This window comes from Mobula hypostoma, chromosome 4, assembly GCF_963921235.1.
Source record: "Mobula hypostoma chromosome 4, sMobHyp1.1, whole genome shotgun sequence".
In the NCBI taxonomy this organism is placed as follows: Eukaryota; Metazoa; Chordata; class Chondrichthyes; order Myliobatiformes; family Myliobatidae; genus Mobula; species Mobula hypostoma.
The window spans coordinates 16,725,726-16,745,905 of NC_086100.1; the positions used below are offsets into that span (position 1 = coordinate 16,725,726).

The following is a 20,180-nucleotide window of genomic DNA, read 5'->3' on the forward strand; positions in this document are numbered from 1 at the left end:
TGGTGTGCAGAACAGCATCTCTAAATGCACAACATGTTTAACATGTTTAGCGTTAGGAGGGATGATGGCACCTAATGGCTTCTCCTTTGCTTGCATCTTAGGAAACAGCTCTATTTCTACCTTTAATATCTTTACTTTTCCCATTCAGGGTTCTTTTGAAGACCCTGACCTGGAGTTACACGCAGGTTTCGGTTCTTTGCAGGAATGGGGCCCATTCTCGGGGTTCCCCGACTGGCTGTTATTTGACATGCCCAGGGTATGGGCCTAAAAATGTTGACCGCGTTTGGAAGCCTAAGATCTCAGGGCTCTAGAGACGGACGGATCGAGGGTCAGTGTCAGGGCCGTAGACTCCTGCGTCGTTGGGAAGGCCGGAAAATCTTTCGCTGAGGACCCGAAGACCCAAGGTCTTTGCGATCTTTGGACACAGAGCTCGAAAAAAGCGATGAAACGGACTTTTAAGATCGTAAACCAGCGGGTTGTTGTTATGCCTCTCTTTCCCTTATCAGGGAGAGAGAGAACCTGTGATTTATCAAATTTCAGATGAAATGCAAAGCTTTTGGGGTAACTTTGGTCTGTGTCTTTGCTATTGCTTAGTGCACGCTTGGGCTCGGTGATGGTACCAATGAGCGTTTTTTTTGCTGGTGGGAGGAGGGAGGGATTGTTGCTCACTGGCACTTACACACAGGAGGGGGAAGCTGGGGGGGACTTTGGGTTCTCATGTTTAAGCATCGTTCATTCTTTGGGGCACTTCTCTGTTTTCATGGATGTTTGCGAAGAAAAAGCATTTCAGGATGTATATTGCATCCATTTCTCTGACATTAAATTTGACCTTTGAACCGTAAAGTGCATGGACTACAGCCGCAGAAGACTACGAACAAGCACTCAATGGCCACATTATTAGGCACGGGGGGGGGGCGGGGAACCAAAATAAAGTGACCACTGACTGTATTTTATAATTTCTGAGAATAATTGACAATATGCAGGGATAAGAAACTGTCTATTCAACTGTGTTCTGTTAGACAGAAAGTTTGTTAGCAACACAAAGACAAAAGCAACACTGACAGAGCTGCAATGCAGCTGTCAATTCTGGCAGCGAGCTTATGAGTAAATATGTCGTAACCAGGAGTTGTTTTAAAAAAAATATTGTTTTGTCAAGTTACTATGTGATTTGTATTTGCTCAATGTCAGCTTGTGGATATGTATTGTCCTTGGATTGTTTATCTTTGCACTAGCTCTGGTTTTTCACTTTGTGTTGCAGGTATCTCATTTGGGATCATGGGGATTGTTAAGCTCTCTCTGTATTTATCACTTTTATTCAATTTGGGATTATTTAATTGGCATGTTATTTTCAATGTCTGGAATTCCTATGTGCTCAGGGAAAGCAAGTCAATCTCCTTCTGCAAGGTCGTTGTGGTTCTTTGTTGGGTGAAACTCAGACTGACTCGTTCAGTGTATTGTCAGTGATTTCTGTTCATTAAGATTTTGTAGTTTGCCTGGGCTGCTGTTAGTTTCCCTAGTTAATTTACTTAATAAGTGTTTAGTTTTGTTTGAATTGCCAAAGTCTTTGTGATTCCTGCACTGGAGTTTGCTGGTGATCCTCACAAACTAATCCACAAATGAAGCAGCTTTCTGAGACACAAGGTGAGGGTGAACAGTTGGATTTTACGGAACAGAATCTGATTTATTATCACTCACTTATATGACATGACTTTGCTGTATTGTGGCATCAGAACAGTGCAAGGACTATAAAATAAATAAATAGTAGAATGTAAAAAGTCAGGGACCATTCAGAAATCTGATGCAGGATGGGAAGAATCTGTTTCTGAATCTTTGAACGCGATTCTTCAGGCTCCTGTACCTCCCATGCTGAGGGTGGTAATGCAAATGTCCTGGATGGTGAGGGTCCTTAGTGATGCATGCCACCTTCTTGTGGCATCACTTCCTGAGGATGTCCTTGATGCTGGGGATGTTTGTGCCAGGGATGGAGCTGGCAGGGTCTACAACCATCTGCAGCCTCTACACTGGAGTCTCCATACCAGGCCGTGATGCAACCAATCAGAATGCTCTCCACTGTGTATCTGCAGAAACCTGTAAGAATCCCCCATCAGCTTGTAGTGACTCTAAAAGCATAGGCAATCACTTCTTTGCCCCATGGATTTGCAGAATAATAACTGTGGAGGAAGTTAGATTGTGCCAGAAGACTCTGGCTCCACTTTTCCTAACAGAACTTTGTCCAAATGCACAAAATCTGTACATTACATTACTGTATTAATATACCATGCTGAAAGGAACATTGCTGTCATCAGCAGGATAAGCCCTCACATCCCAAAGGCCAAGAACACTGCACTGCCAAAGAGAAACAGACTGTCAAGAATATTTCTAGCAACCTCAATCCTTACTCCGCCACAGAACAGTTTGTCAAACTTTTTCAGTGGAACTCTCACAACACGCTGGAGGAACTCAGCAGGTCGGGCAGCATCCGTGGAAAAGATCGGTTGACGTTTCGGGCCAGAACCCTTCGTCAGGACTGTAGGAGGAAGGGGCAGGGGCCCTATAAAGAAGGTGGGGGGAGGGTGGGAAGGAGAAGGCTGGTAGGTTCCAGGTGAAAAAACAGTAAGGGGAAAGATAAAGGGGTGGGGGAGGGGAGGCGGGGAGGTGATAGGCAGGAAAGGTGAAGAAGGAATAGGGGAAAACACAATGGGTAGTAGAAGGAGGCGGAACCATGAGGGAGGTGATAGGTAGCTGGGGGAGGGGGTAGAGTGAAATAGGGATAGAGGAAGGGGGGGGGGAATTACCGGAAGTTGGAGAATTCTATTTTCATACCAAGGGGCTGGAGGCTACCTAGACGGTATATGAGGTGCTGCTCCTCCAATCTGAGTTTAGCCTCATCATGGCAGTAGAGGAGGCCATGTATGGACATAGCTGAATGGGAGTGGGAAGCAGAGTTGAAGTGGGTGGCTACTGGGAGATCCTGTCTGTTTTGCGGACGGAGCAGAGGTGCTCGACAAAGCGGTCCCCCAATCTGCGTCAGGTTTCATCGATGTAGAGGAGGCCGCACCGGGAGCACCAAATGCAATAGATGACCCCAACAGATTCGCAAGTGAAGTGTTGCCTCACTTGGAAGGACTGTTTGGGGCCCTGAATGGTGGCAAGAGAGGAGGTGTAGGGACAGGTGTAGCACTTGCGCTTACTGGGATAAGTGCCAGGTGGGAGATCCGTGGAGAGGGACGTGTGGACCAGGGAGTCGTGGAGGGACCGATCCCTACGGAAAGCGGAGAGGGGTGGAGAGGGAAAGATGTGCTTAGTGGTGGGGTCCTGTTGAAGGTGACGGAAGTTGCGGAGGATAATGTGCTGGATCCAGAGGCTGGTGGGGTGGTAGGGGAGGACAAGGGGAACTCTGTCCTTGTTGTGGTGGCGGGAGGATGGGGTGAGAGCCGAAGTGCGGGAAATGGAGGAGATGTGGGTGAGGGCATCATTGATGACAGCAGAAGGGAAACCACAATCAAACAGTGGAAACTTTGCATATTACAGATGTCACATGCATTTATTGATTGTTTTAGTTTAGGTTAGAGATAACTAAGTACAATTTTGACTCATGTTTACAAACACAAGAGACAGGAACAGGAACTGGAATTGGAATTAGTTTATCATTCTCACATGTACCAAGCTCTATCGTGGATACAACCCTCTCCACCATCGAGGCTGTCTTCAGCTGGCGATGCTTCAAGAAAAAAGCATCCATCACAGAGGATCGTCGCCAACTGGGACATCCCCTTTTCTTGTACTACCATCAGGGAGGAGATACAACATCTTCAATAATTCAAAGCAGCTTCTTCCCCTTACTATCAGGTTTCCCAAATCACGAAAAATGCTTCATTATTCCTTTGTTTTGTACTATTTATTTATTCTGTAATTTATTGTCACTTTTAAGTCTTTGCTCTGTACTGCTGCTGCACAACAACAAATATCACAACAGGTAAGACAGGGACAGTAAACTTAATTCTGATCCTGAGTACTTCAAGATAGTAGAAAGGAAAACAGTATGCAGAATATAGTGTTATAGTGACAGAGAAACTACAGGCTGGCAAATAAAGCACAAGGGGTAGTGATGAGGTAGATTGGGAGAACAAGGGTTCAGACTCAGAACAGAATCACTATCAGAATCAGGTTTTTTATCACGGACGAATGTCATGAAATTTATTGTTTTGTAGCACCAGTACAATGCAACAATTTACAATACAAAATGCATAAAATAAATACATAAGTAGTGCAAAAAGAGAGAATATAGTGAGCAACACACACAAAATGCTGGATGAGCTCAGCAGGTCAGGCAGCAAGTATGAAAATCAAAGAATAGTCCAAGTTTTGGGGCGAGACCTGATGAGTTCCTCCAGAATTTGTGTGTGTTGCTTTGGATTTTCGGCATCTGTAGATTCTCTTCTGTTGTGTTCATGGACCATTCAGAAATTTGAAATCAGTTGAAACTGTTCCTAAAACACTGAGTATGGGTCTTCAGGCTCCTCAGTGCATTGATATGAGGAAATGATCTGTATGGATAGTGAGCAAAATAAACTTTTTACCTGTATGTTAGTACATGTGACAATAATAAACCAATTTACCAATCTGTGTGTAGCTGAAGGACTTCACCTCCACAGCCAAATGTGGCAATGAATTCTACAGATTCACCACTCTCTGGCTAAAAAAATTCCTCCACATCTCTGAGTCTGTGCTCTCCGGTGTTAGTCTCCCACAAATGGAAAATTCTTTCTATATCCGGTCTATCTAGGGTTTTCAATATTCAACAAATTTCAGTGAGATCCCCACTCATTCTTCTAAGCTCCACTGAGTACAGGCCCAGAGCCATCAGGTGCTCCTCATAAGTAAAACCTTTCATTTCCGGAATCATTCTCGTAAAACTCTAAAGGGCCCTATCCAAAGACAGCACATCCTTTCTTAGATATGGATCCCAAAACTGCTCACAATCAGAATCAGGTTTAATATCACCGGCATATGTTATGAAATTTGTTACATGGTAGCAGTATATTGTAATACATAATAATAAAACTGTGAATTACCGTAATAAAGTATTAATTACAATATTACAATAAACATAAAATTAAATTAGTGCAAAAACGTAGTGAGGTAGTGTTCATGGGTTCAATGTCCATTCAGAAATTGGATGGCAGAGGGGAAGAAGCCATTCCTGAATCATTGAGTGTGTGCCTTTAGGCTCCTATACCTTCTTCCTGATGGTAGCAATGAGAAAAGGGAACATCCTCGGTGATGGGGCTCCTCAATGATGGATGCTGCCTTTTTGAGGCATCGCTCCTTGAAGATCGTCTGAATGCAATCTGACCAATGCCTGATAAGCCCTCAGCATGGGAGCACAGAGGTTAGTGTAACACTTTACATTGCAAGCTGTAAGATTGACGTTCAGTTCCTACCACTGTCCACAAGGAGTTTGTATATTCTTCTCCTGAGCATGTGAGTTTCTCTGGGTGCTCCAGTTTCCTCCCACATTCTGAAAAAACATATGGGTTAGGGCTTCTAAGTTGTGGGCAAGACATGCTGGTGCCTGAAGCGTAGTCACACTTGCAGATGCCCCCAGCACATCGTTGGACTGTGTTGGTTGTTGATGCAAATGACGCATTTCACTGTACGTTTCAATGTCCATGTAACAAATAAAGCAAATATCCTTTAATCTTTAGCATTTATATTCTAGTCCTCTAGAAATGAATGCTAACCACCAACTCAGCCTGTGAGTATTCAGTAAGTTAATTGACAAGGTGAGCAGTGAGGGGTGGGGAAAGCAGACACAAATTCCAAATATTTCTGCCGTGTTCCTCCATACCACTGGTATTTCACATCATGCTATTAAAGGTAACACCTCATTTGCGTACTGACATACAGTAAAATACCTTCAACGAGTGCAATTTCCTCAAAGATATTTGCACAGGAAAATGCTCAACAGGGAAACAAATTCACTTTGTGCAGTATTAGCTGTTAATATGATCTCTCACCTTCATCGATAAAAATTTAGCCAGGTCAAGGTTTAGAAAAAAAGACAGAACATAGAACAAAGAATATTACAGCACAGTACAGGCTCTTTGGCCTACGATGATATGCCGACATGTTAACCTACTCCAAGATTCATCTAACTCTTCCCTCCTACATAGCTCTCCATTTTTCTATTATCCATGTACCTCTCTAAAAGCCTCTTAAATTCCCCTAATTTATCTGCCTCTATCATTACCTCTGCCATGGCATTCCATGCACACATCACTGTCTGTGTAAAGAACATACCTCCGATATCTCCTCCTATACTTTCCTTCAATCATCTTAAACTTATGACATCTTATCTGCCTCTGGCTATCCACAGTCTATGCCTCTTATCATCTTGCAAGTCACCTTTCATCCTCCTTCGCTTCAGACAGGAAAGCCCCAGAGCCTCCGCTCGTTCAACCAAAACCCAAAAGACATGGTCTCCACGTGTTGGGCACGTGGCCAAGTAGTTAAGGCGTTCGTCTAGTTATTTCAAGGTCGCTAGTTCGAGCCTCAGCTGTGGCAGCGTGTTTGTGCCCTTGAGCAAGGCACTTAATCACACATTGTTCTAGTCTGTGCGAGGAGTGGCGCCCACACAGACTTCCAATCTGCGCCTTGTAAGGCATGAAAATGCCCGACGCAGGCCTCTCATGGTCGAGTCGACATTCCCTTCCTTCCCCTTTAATACAGGAAGAACCCTGGTAAATCTCCTTTGCACCCTCCCTAAAGCTTCTACATCCTTCCTATAGTGAAGTGACCAGAAATGAACTCAATATTCCAAGTATGGTCTGTCCAGAGTTTAATGAAGCTGTAACATTACCTCATGGCTCTTGAACTCAATCGCCTGACTAATAAAGGCCGAACACCATGTGCCTCGTAACCCACCCTATCAACTTGTGAGATCTATGGATGTGGACCCCAAGATCCCTCTGTTCCTCCACACTGCTAAAAATCCTGCAAGTTAACCCTCTATTCTGCATTCAAGTTTGATATTCCAGCAAATTATAAGCTTTCCCCCTCAAAAAAGTCTTATTAAAATATTTCTGCCCTCAAATCTGTAAAGTAAACTGTATTGAAAAGGTGAACTATTTTGAAAACAGGTATTAGAGAACTCTGTGTAGAAATATTTAATTAGCTGCTTACTTACCAGTGCTTGTTGTGTCTGCACAGCTTGAATTCCTAACGCCTGCTGACTCTGTTGTTGCTGCTGTTGCTGCTGCATCTGTCAAACAGGCACAGCCAGTTATTGTTGAATTCCAATGTTAGAGAATCATAGAAGATCTACACTCAGTGGTCACTTTATTAGATACATCTGTACACCTGCTCGTTAATGCAAACGATCTAATCAGCCAATCATGTGGCAGCAACTCAATGCATAAAAGCATGCAGACATGGTCAAGAGGTTCGGTTGTCATTCAGAACAACATCAGAATGGAGAAAAATGTGATCTAAGTGATTGTGATTGTGGAATAATTGTTGGTGCCAGATAGGGTGGTTTGAGGATCTCAGAAACTGTTGATCTCCTGGGATTTTCATGCACAACAGTCTCTGGATTTTACAGAGAATGGTGCAAAAAGCAAAAACTATATTCAGTGAGTGGCAGTTCTGTGGATGAAAATGCCTTGTTAATAAGAGAGGTCAGAGGGAATGACCAGACTGGTTCAAACTGACAGGAAGGCAACAGTAATTCAAATAACCACGTGTTACAACCTTGAAGTGGATGGACTACAGTAGCAGAAGACCATGAATATACACCCAGTGGCCACTTTATTAGGTATCATTTGCATTCTGTTCCTTCTTAAAAATATCTAAAAACATGAGGACCAACATGTCATACTCTGTCTGGGCAGCCTCCAAACATTGATTTTTCTAAGTTCCAGTAATTTCCCCACTTCCTTCTTTGTTTCTTTTCCTTTCTTCTCTCTTTTCCATTCCCCATTCTGGTTACCCTCTCACCCCTTCTCTTCCTCTTCTGCATCGTCATTATCTGTCCGTCACCTCCCTCTGGTTCTCCTCCTCCTTTCCCCTTCTCTCATGCTCCACTGTCTTCAGCCCTTTATCTCTTCCACCTATCACCTTCCAGCTTCTTATGTCATTCCCCTTTTCCCACTCACCTGATCTTACCTCTCACCTGCCAACTTGTACTCCTCTCCCTTCTCCCACCTTCTTCTTCTGGCTCTTCCTCTTCCTTTCTAGTCCTGATGAAGGGTCTCAGCCTAAAACACGGACTCTTTACTTCTGTCCATAGATGTTGCCTGACCTGTTGAGTTCCTTTAATATTTTGTGTGTAATCTGCATTTTATCATTTTTTGCATGTTTTTCCTCTAAATGCTTATGTTTTGAAATCATTATCTATGAATGTTCAAAGTTCAAAATAAATTTATTTTCGAAGTACATATATAGTATGCTACTCTATACAGTATGTCACCATATACCATACACCATATACCATACACCATATATATAACCCTGAGATTCATTTCCTTGCAGGCAGTCTAAGTAGGACAATGAAATACATTAGAATCAATGCAGAACTACACACAGACAAAAACTAACAATTAACCGTGGTCCAAGAGAAGGCAAGTTGAACAAATACAAAACAAAAACAAACATTCGTGGTCTTCTGCTGTGACCAATCAATGAGAGGGAGTGCGTAAGTAGAACTACCTTTTCAATCAGGTCTGCCATCAAGATTTAAAAGGCAGAGCTTCACAACACTTTCTCAAAGTTGGGCTGTGACCAATCAAAGAGAGGGATTCATTAGAAAGGGAAAATAAAAATAACGCAAGTGCAGGCGGAGTGGCCGTTCCTTTTAGTGTGCCAGGGTTTAGAGTCGCTGTGACTCACCAGGCTTAGGCGAGGTAAACTATCTCCTAAGTTGCTTAATTTTTGTTCATTCCTCATCTGTTAGGGCATACTAGTGTAGTGAGAATAGCTCCAGGGAAAGTGTTTCGTACAGTTTGTGGGATACGACCAGAAGACCATAAGGTATAGGAGCAGAACTAGGCCATTGGGTCCATCCAGTCTTCTCCGCCTTTTCATCATGGCTGATCCATTTTTCCTCTCAGCCCCAGTATCCTGCCCTCTCCCTGTATTCCTTCATACCCTGACCAATCAACTATGCATACAGACTTGGCCTCCACGGCAAAGAATTCCACAGATTGTCCACTCTCTGGCTAAATAAATTCCTCCTCACCCCCGTTCTAAAAAAAATGACTCTCTATTCTGAGGCTGTGTTCTCTTGTCTTAGACTCTCCCACCACAGGAAACATCCTCTACACATCTACTCTATCAAGGCCTTTTTCTCAGGTAACCTCCTTTGAACCCTCTACAATGTCAGCACATCTCTTTTAAGATAAGGGACCCAAAACTACTCAAAATACCCCTGGTGAAGCCTCACCAGTGCTTTATAAAGTCTCAAATTACATTTTTGCTTTTATATTCTAGTCCTCTTGAAATGAATGCTAACATCGTATTTACTTTCCTCACCGCAGACTCAACCTGCAAATGAACCTTTATGAAATCCCGCACAAGTAGTCCAAGTTCCGTTTGCAGCTCAGCTTTTTGTATTTTCTCTTCATTTAGAAAATAATCAACCCTTCCATTTCTTCTGCCAAGGAGCATGATCACACATTTCCCGACACTGTATTCCATCTGCCATTTCTTTGCACACTCTCCTAATCTGTCTAAGTCCTTCTGTAGCCTCTCCACTTCCTCAAAACTTCCCGCCCCTCCACCTATCTTTGTCTTGTCTACACACTTTGCAACAAGCCAACAATCCCATCATTCATATCATTAACATATAATGTAAAAAGAATTGGTCCCAACACAAAGCCCTGTCCAACACCACTATTCTCCAGTATAATTTTCCAGTGGTTCGATATCTACTCTTTCCTCTCTTTTACACTTTATGTATCTGAAGAAACTTCTGGTATCCTCTTTAATATTATTGACTAGCTTACTTTTGTATTCCATCTTTACCATCTTAATTACTTTTTTAGTTGCCTTCCGTTGGTTTTTAAAGGCTTCCAATCCTCCAACTTCCCATTAATCGTTGCTCTATTATATGCTCTCTCTTCGGCTTTTATGTTGGCATAGACTTCTCTTGTTAGCCATGGTTGTATCATCTTTCCTCTGTTCATCTTGAAGAACAGATATGAGGAAGAATTTCTTTAGCCAGGGGCTGTTGAATCTGTGGATTGGTGCAGCAGACTGAATGGGCTAGATAACCTAATTCTAATCCTACTTCTTCCAGTCTTATAATATTGAATAAATAATACTGAGAACATGAGTTGTAGAGTCCCTGAAAGTGAGTCCATAGGTTCTGTTCAGTGATCACTTCAGTGTTGGGGTGAGTGAAATTTTACAGTGTCTTATTGCATGTGATAATAATAAACCAATGTCTATAAAGAAAATAGTGCTCTTGTATGAACTGGAAAGTACATTTACCCTTGCTCTGTAATACCAAATGGTCATCACGTCCTTTGGCTATTCCCTATGGCCTTCATTGGCATCTGTCCCTTTTGCTTTAGAGGGCTGCACTCTGCAAATCCTCTCTCCCCAAATTTTTCCTTAATGTCATCTCTTCCAGCTTCATCATTTGACAAGGTTTTCTGTCAGCTGATATTTTTATGGCTTGATGTATCATTTTTACTGAGTGGGGGTATATGCAACCCTTGATGGACTGCAACAGTTGGATAACATAGGGATGCTAAGAATTGTAAACTGAGGAGTTCTGCTGGCAAATGAAAACGATGAACACCCAACATAGCTCAATGAATGAACATCTTCCTCTCACAGAAGAAGTCTGCACACTTGTTGTGCCAGGAAAAGTTGAACTTCAGCAAGAGGAATTCCAAGGAGTTGTTTTTGCAGGAAGTGGAAAAATAAGAGAAATTTACATTGGAACTTTTCCTTTTCCAAATATTATCCCAGAGTAAGTGGAGGTTTAATCCTCTTTGGAATTGGTGGAAGTGCAAGAAGTTTGTTATTCCAATCTCACGGATTTCTTTGCTCTTGATTTGGACACAAGCTAACTACTAACAGTCACTTCGATCGTAACTTAGCCCAACTAATGTATTAGGTTGTAGTTTTGGATGGATTCTTTAAACCCTTCCAAATTCTGCAGTAGTTATGCAATGGGTATAACTAGCAATAGCTTAAAAGAAATGGAAAAAGTACATAGCTGGTTGAAATAAAATCTGAAATATGGGATCCAACAGCAGTAACTCTAGGACTGCAAACCATGCATAGAAACTGAGTATCACATTGTGGAAAATTGTGGGCCAGATCTTCCTGGTTAGCAAAAGCTCCCTGGAATGGTAAGCTTATGGAAAATCAGCATGACTGAATAACTGTCAACTGCACCAACATGAGTACCACATCAGCAATTATGCTCAAGCAACCTTTCACTTTTCTACGTCCCTACCAAAGGAGGCGTAAGGTGCTCCTCCCCTCCGTTAGCCTGCAGGTCACCCTAGGGCAAGGTGTAGCACCCGCTTAGCGACCCCCCCCCAAACAATCAGGATCATGTGACGCTATGGGAGGATGGTAGTATGCAGAGCTGGTGCATATCACATGTCCTGGTTATGCAACCACCAACACCAGACAGACAACCTCTGGAGAGCATTGATCATGGCTGCGGTCACCTATCTTGTAAAAACACTGCCCAGAAGAAGGCAATGGCAAACCACTCCTGTAGAAAAAACTTCCAAGAACAATCATGCTCACGGAAAGGACATGATTGCCCATGTCTTTAAAGATGGCTCATAATGAATGAATGAGTGTGAAGAAGGAAAGCACATAATATTAATATTCCCCATAATAGTTATAAACAATACTAACAAGATTTTATAATTATCTTATTGTTATTTTTGAGAATGCTGTAGAATGTATTCAATTTTCCATACAAAATCATATGGAGGAGCCATTATGGTATGAGTGATAGGTTCAAAGTTTAACCAAAAAAGAGTGAAATGCCCATTGGAGAGTACTTAATTTTTATTTTATTTTATTTATTTAGAGATACAGTGTGGAACAGGCCCTTCTGGCCCAAATGAGCCTCGTCACCCAGCAACCCACCTATCTAACCCTAGCCTAATCACAGGACGATTTACAATGAGCAACCAGAAAGTTTCTGGACTGTGGGAGGAAACCGGAGGAAAAACATGGGTTCATGGGAAGGATGAACAGACTTCTTCCAGAGGACACTGGAACGGAACTCTGATGCCACAGATGCAATAGCGCCACGCTAACTGTGAGGCTACCGTGGCGCTCGGTGTGGGAGCACAGTACAGAAATGCTGAAAGCCTGTTTCGATTCACAGTGAGGAGCATCTAGTCAATCCACAATGAAATGAAAGGTTTCTCTGTGTGAAATGCAAGCGGGAAATTTTATATTAAATTTTAGTTGATGCACAGAGCAAGCAGACAATGATGAATATTCACTTTGACTTTTGATGAATATATAGTTTCTTTTTCTTAATATTAAAATGTATTCTACAGGTGGGGGAGTGTGAAAAGGGAATATATTGCATATATTTCACTTTTTTAATACTGTTGTTTAATATTCAATGAAAAGTCTCATGACTAATGAAGGAAAGGGGCAGATGAGTAGTAAACCTGTTGATTTCATTGCCACCGATGGCGGTGGAGGCCAAACCATTGGGTATATCTGAAATAGAGGTGAATAGGTTCTTGATTAGTCGGCGTGTCAAATGGAGAATGGAGTTGAGAGGGTAAAACAAATCAGCTGTGACCGAATGACAGTGCAGGCTTGATGGATTGATTGGCCTAATTCTGCTCCGATGCCTTATGGCCCTCTGGGTTTAGTGCAACTTTGTTATTGCAGTTACGTAGTCAGACAAATGTTACAGCTTTGAAGATACGTTGGAGTTTTCAGTGAATGAAAAGAGGGTATGGAGGGTTATGGTCCAGGTTGATGGGACTAGACAGAATAACAGTTCAGCATTGACTGGATGGGCCAAATGACCTATCTCTAAGATGTGCTGTTCTATAACTCTGTGACTCAGATTTGTTTTCCTGTTAAAAACTAAAGGGATAACATTGCTCAACAGCACACAATTACACAGGGTACAATACCAAATCCCACCTGCAGGAGCCGCTGCTGTCGTAGCTGTTGCTGCCTTTGTCGCATCTGTTCTTGAGAGAGTTGCACTGTGCCCAGGTTTGCATGGGGGCCTGATGTCACATGGTCAAGGCCAGCTGCCATCAAAGCGCTCTGCTGCAGTGGTTGATGGGTAAGCCTGTGCCGGAGAACATGGCAGATATGACTTAATAATGCAACCAATACATCGGGTCGCAGAAGTACCTAGTAACACTGCTGAACTGACCAGACATACTATTAGTCACACCCATGATTATTGAAGCTGGTTACCACATCAGCATAACCTATACTAAGGACATCACTGTAAACTCACTCCTTGGAGAAGAAAGGATGGGCAAGAATCCAATCACAAACAAGAGAAACTCAGCAGATGCTGCAGCCCCAAGCAACACAGGAAGGCCAGTTTCATCCCTGCCTGATACCTTTCTTCATCAATTTCCATGGGAATTATAATCAGATATGTCACAAAACAAACACTGTACCAAATTTGATTTGCCATTGCTTGGGCTGGGTGGATTTTTACTGAACTCCCTTTAGCCTCCTGAATAAGTTGAGGTACTGGTGAGCTTTCTTGGCCATGATGTCAACATGGTTGGACAGGACAGGCTATTGATGATGTTCACTCCTAGGAACGTGAAGCTTTCAACGCTCTCAAAAGTTCATCTCTAACGTAAAAGGTGACGTGGGGAGAGGGTTTGGCGAAATCCAAAAGACTTGCAGATGCTGGAAATATAGCATGTTCACTTTTACCCTCACCAACTCTTGTAGATGCACCTTGAAAAACATCCAATCTGGATGCATCATGGCTCGGCATGGCAACCACTCTGCCCGTGAACGTAAGAAACTAGAGGGAGATGTGGACACAGCTCAGCACATCACAGGAACCAACTTCCTCTCTATGGACTCTGTCTACATTTCTCACTGCCTCGGTAAAGGAGACAACGTAAATGAAGAAGCCACTCTGTTCTCCCTCCTCCCTTCGGGCAGAAGACACAGAAGCCTGAAAGCACATACCACCAGACACAGGAAGAGCATCTATCCTACTCCCATAGGTTTATTCAACAGTCTCCTGGTACAATAAGATGAATTGTTGGTCTCGCAATCTTCCTCCTTGCGTCCTTACACCTTGCTGTCTGCATGCACTGCACCTTCTTTGTAACCATAACACTTTATTTTGCAATCTGCTATTGTTCTGCCTTGTATTTCCTGAACATAATATTGTTCAAAGGTTCATTTATTATCAAAGTATGTATGCAATATACATCCGAGATTCATCTTCTCCAGATAGCCAGGAAACAAAGAAAACCATGGAAGTCATTCAAAGAAAAATATCACCCCCTCCCTGCACAAAAAACCCCACAAATCTCACAAATGGCAACACAATCATGAAGCCTCCATGTGGAAAAAAAAAGAACATCAACCCTTCCCAATATAAAAACAAATTCTGCAACCAGCAAGGACATCAAACCCCCTTGCACAAAAAAACCTACGAAATCACACCAAACAATTTGAAATTGTCTGAATGGATGGCATGCAAACAAGTCTTTCACTGTGTCTCCGTACATGTGACAATAATAAACCAATTCCCATTACTCACATGTACCATTTTATCAGATATAAACGATCATGGAATGGAACTGGGATGGCGAAAACCATTGGGAAACATAGAAGTCACAGAATAGGAAACAGGTCTGTAGCTCAGAATGGCTCCATCGTAACCCTGCTTCTTCTGTGTAGTTTGTTAAAGAAGAGCACTAGCCGAGGACCGGAAGACAGATGTGAAATCTGCTTCATAAAAAAAAAAATTGCCAGAGGGCAAATTGCTGATTGTAAAATCATGCAATAATTCAGAAGGTACTGGTTTACTTACTTTGGGTGTATGAGGTGTCCAGATCTGGTGAAGGGGCTTCTTGTGTCCATTCGGGGACAGCCCACTCACCTTCGGTCCCCACTGGACACCCAGCTCTCACCTAGCTCCAAGTAGCTGTATGCATGTGCCAGCAGCCAGACTCCTGGTACGCCACTTTGACAGGCAGGTTGAACCATATGAGGGTAGCCAGTGACCTCATACCCTGGTGAGACAGGGGCATGCCTGTCCTAGCATGCAAAGTCAGCAGACTAAGCAGATGAGACCTACAGTAAGATCCAAAGGCCAGGAAGGCGGTACTGCAATGCTCCGTGGAGAGCGAAGGGCATGACCAGGCACAGAAGACTTTATGGTTATCCACTGCAACCAAAGAAGACCCCAGTTTGTGAAGTTTGTTCGTACCACTGGACTTGGACTTCTGAGGTCGAGAGAGTGGAACTGTCCTAGTGCAATGACTTTCCCACACAGGTTTCCTGTCATTGTCGGATATGATGGAAAACCGCGTTTAGTTCATTCCAGAAATACATATAGTAGAATGTTTTCCTACCTGTATTGAGGGGTGGTAAGATTTACCTAAACCTGTAATGCGAAGCAACAAGCTAAACGGTACTTACCGCTGAGTGCCCTGAGGATTGGAGGGGTACGGGGAGGCCTGCTGGTGAATGTAGCCACTGGGCTGTTGCTGTATTTGCCGGATGCGATCCATAAGGGTCGGGTTCGAGTGAGCAGTCGGGTACGGTCTGGCGCTGTAGCCCGGTGACAGCACGCTGGTGCCAACCTGCTGCTGCAGAGACATCGGAGTGCTGTAGGCCGTGTATCCATGGGGCAGGGCCTATACAGAAGGAGATGATCAAAATGAGAATCAAGATCAGAAACTGAAACTAAAAAAACTCAGCAGATCAGCTGTAGAACATAGAACAGTACAGTGCAGTACAGGCCCTTCCTTCTGCGTGAGATTGTGTGCTGACCTTTTCAGGAGCAGTATTAGCCCTCAACCATCCGACCCTGAAACAGAGTGGATAACTTCACTCACCCCCAACACTAAACTGATTCCATGACCTGTGGACTGGACTCACTTTCAAGCACTCTATAACACATGTTCTAAATATTATTTATTACTTATTTATCTGTTATCATTACTTTGTTTTTATTTTTGTATTGACAATTTGATGTCTTTTGCCCATTGGTTGTTTCTCTGCCTTTATATGTAATATATCATTGATTCTACTGTATTTTGTATTTACTGTGAATGCCCACAAAAATGAATCTGAAAGAGTAGTATACGGTGACATATATGTACTTTGATAATAAATTTACTTTGAATTTTAATCTACCCCAAGATCAATAGACCTAACCCCTCCTACACAGCCCTCCAGTTTATTTTCATCTATGTGCCTATCTAAGAGTTTCTTAAATGTCTCTTAACGCATCTGCCTCTACCTCCACCCCTGACAGGGCGTCCCATACACCCACCTCTCCCTGTGTAAACTAAATCTATCTCTTGAAATCCTTCCAAGCATCTGTGGGAAGAGAAACAGTTTATATTTTGTTTCTGCAACACTTTGGAAGGGAGTAACAAAGTCACTTGCGCCACGCAGAACGCAGAAAACTTTATTTTGAAATAAGGAAGGTCAGTGTCACATCCAGGCAGAGAGCTTTGTTTTCATACTTTTTTTTTTACCCTACCAAATATTTCAGATCTTTTACATTCCACCTCAGAATCTTTTAATTTGATGCCTCACCAAAATATGCATTTACGTTAATTCAGAAGGTTGAAGAATCTCAGTCACAGAGTGATAGAGCACAACAGCATAGAAACAGGCTCGTCTAGCCTCCGCCAAACCACTACTCTGCCTAGTCCAATTGATCAGCACCTGAACCATACACCTGCGAACCCTTCCCATCCATGTACTTACCCAAATGTCTCCTAAATGTCAAAATCAACTCCGCATCCACCTCATCCGCTGGCAGCTCGTTCCTTATTCACACCACCTTTTGAGTGAAGAAGTTCCCCCTCAGGTTCCCCTTAAATATCTCGCATTTCAACTCTAACTTATGACCTCTTGTCTCCGCCCTGGTGCCCGTCGTCTTCCCCTTTCTTCCATGGTTCTCCTCCCCTTTCCGATTCCTCCTTCTTCAGCCCTTTACCTTTTCCACTTATCACCTCCCAGTTTCTCACTTTATCTCCCCTCACCCACACCCCCCCTCACCTGACTTCACCTATCACCTGCTAGCTTGTATTCCTTCCCTTCCCTCCCCTCAACCTTCTTAGTCGGGCTTCCTCCCCCTCCCTTTTCAAACACGATGAAGTGTCTCGCCTGAAATACTGGCTGTTTATTCCCTTCCACAGATGCTGCCTGACCTGCTGAGTTCCTCCAGCATTTGCTTGTGTTACCCTGGTCCCACCCAACCTCAGTGGAAAAAGCCTACCTGCATTTACCCTACCTATATCCCTCATAATTTTGTATACCTCTATCAAATCTCCCCTCATTTCCTATGCTTCAGGATATAAAGTGCCAACCTATTCAACATTTTCCTAAGCTGAAGTTTCAGCTAAGACGGCATTCAGTTATGTGTTACTCTGGATTTCTAGCATTTGCAGAATCTCGTGTCAATTCATTGCCCATCCCTGACTGCCTGGGAGAAAATGGAGATGAGTATAAGACAAAAGGGGCAAATCAGGCCTTTTCCTTGCTCATCAGTTCAACAAGATGGTGGCTCATTGTTTATCATGGTCTTCTTCACAACATCATCATCATTATATGCCATGTCGTATGATCATGGTCTTCCATCTGTCTTTAATCTGAGAAGCTCTAATCAGCTCTTCAAACTCGTCTGTTCATCCCTTGACGTAACTCATGAATGCCATGCACTGTTGACCACTAGTTCTTCTTCCATCAATCTTTCCCGTCACTGAAAGATGTTCGAGCTTCTGCTTCCTTAGTACATATCCCAGAAATTCCAGCTGCCATTTCCTGATTGAAGATATCAGCTCTCTTCTTTTGCCGGCTTTTCACAGCAGTTCCTCATTTGTTACTGTATCCTTCCACAATATTTTTGCCATTCTTCTTAAAAACCACATTTCTGCAGATTCATTTTGCTTTGATATTGTCCAACATTCGCTTCCATATGTTAGTGTGGAATGAACATAGAACTGAAACACTGAGTTTCATACCCACAGAAATTATATTATTCTTTAGTATCTTGCTCAAATGCCTGAATGTGCCATTTAGCAATCCCAATCCTCCTTCTATTTTCAACATCATCCCAACCATCAGATGTTATTGTGCTTCCATGTTTGTTTAATTGTTTTGTTGCCCACTTTCAGTCCTCATTTCTACTTTTCTTCTTTCTTTGTGACAACTATACATTTGGTCTTCTTGAAGTTGATGGTCAATCCCTCTTGGCACTTTCTTCAATGACTTTACCTTTAGGTTTTTTTTGGAGCTTCTCTTTAGAAGTAGCTATCAACACGGTGTCATCTGTGTATTGTAGATTGTTGAAAAAGTATCCACCAATTATCATGCCTGGAATACTGCTAATTTCTCCTAGACTCTTCTCACTACAAAGGTTGATTAGACAGGCTGAGAGAACAGAACCCTGTCTGACTCCCCTCTTAATCTAGACAAAATCACTTGTCTCATTTTCAATTCTCATTCCTGCTCTTCGTTCCCAATACTAATTTCCGATGATTCTGACATCTTCACAACACTCTGGTCTATAAGTCATTTCAGAGAACAATAAAGGGACAACTGACATTAACTGGGGTCTTGAGTTACTCCACACTAGGCCAGATAAATACCCAAACCAGATGTACTTTTTTGACATCCTTTCAGGTGAGCGGTGGAAAGTTTCAGCGGAATGTCAGAGGTACGATCTTCACACAGAGAGAGGTGGGTGCCTGGAATAGACTGCTGGGGGCAGTGGTGGAGGCTAATACATTACAGACATTTAAAATTCTCTTAGACAAACAGATAGATGAAAGGAACAATAGCAGGTTAAGAGCTAAGAAGGAGGGAGGGTCATGATTGATTATGAAGTAGATTTGGATACGAACAGAGGTAAGGAGGAATGTTGTTAGCCAGAGAGTAGTTAATCTGTGGAATGTTCTGTCATAGAGTGTGGTGGAGGACAAGTCCGTGGCTATATTTAAAAAGGAAGTTGATCGTTTCCTGATCAGTCAATGCACCAAAGGATGTGGTGAGAAGGCAGGTGCATGGGTTTGAATGGGATCAGGAATCAGCCATGATGGAATGGCGATGCAGACTCGATGGGCTGAATGGCATTATTCTGCTCCCATGTCTTGTCATTGTTGGATACAACACACATTAAGTATACCCATAAGAAAATTAATCTCAAGGTTGTAAAAGGTAACGTATATGTATTTTGATAATAAACTTTGAACTTTAAATAGCCAACAGAGCTTTTCATTGATTCTATTGTATTTTTTGTTCTACTGTGAGAACAATCCATACAGAATGGGGTCTGCAAGTGAGGAAATCAAGGACCTAGTTGCACAAGGTAATGAATCTCAGGATAGTATATCGGGACATATATGTAGTTTGACAACAAATTTCAGTTGTTTTCCCCACTTCTCTTCAGGGTTGGAAAGAGCCAATCTCAATGATCACAGTAAATTTAAGTACAAATTTGATGAGGTTTCAAAAAGAAGGCATCTAGGGGTAAGAAAGGAAAGCACAGCAGGAATTCTATGTAACACTGTACATGCATCCCCATCACTTGGCATTATTAAAGCCATATCTTATTCTTAATGCTCTGGTTAGAAAGAATAGCAGGCTCTATCAGGTTCTCACATGGTCTTCATTGGGACACTTTAGCGTTCCCAAGAGTTTCCACTTCCATTAAATTTCTTGCTGAAAGTTACTGTAAAACAATACAGTGTTATCCCCAGCAGGACAGGAATCATGATTTGTGTACGGTCACAAAAATAAGTTTTTTTAATTAATTCAAGGTTGATCTGCTGCTGCTTCTGTTTTGCGGGCTGTGAAATAAAACTTGAGAACGCTTGCTTAATGTGGTTGGTGAGACACCTGAATAACGGTTACTGTTCTGCAGTGTTGCTGGAACAGGTTCTTCTCTGTCACGACATATGTTCATATCTCAATCTGGTAGGTGTGAAGTTCAT

The 20,180-nt window shown here is 42.6% G+C and overlaps 1 protein-coding gene across 2 annotated transcripts in view; it reads right to left on the reverse strand.

Moving 5' to 3' along the window:
• LOC134345137 (mediator of RNA polymerase II transcription subunit 12-like protein) overlaps positions 1–20,180 on the reverse strand; it is a 709,294-nt gene that overhangs the window by 10,386 nt on the left and 678,728 nt on the right. For both annotated transcript variants that reach the window (XM_063045338.1, XM_063045337.1), the window contains exons 42-44: positions 15,649–15,866; positions 13,153–13,306; positions 7,190–7,264 (exon numbers count right to left, since the gene is read on the reverse strand). In XM_063045338.1, coding sequence (XP_062901408.1) covers positions 7,190–7,264; positions 13,153–13,306; positions 15,649–15,866 — 447 coding nt within the window. The remainder of the gene's footprint in view (positions 1–7,189; positions 7,265–13,152; positions 13,307–15,648; positions 15,867–20,180) is intronic.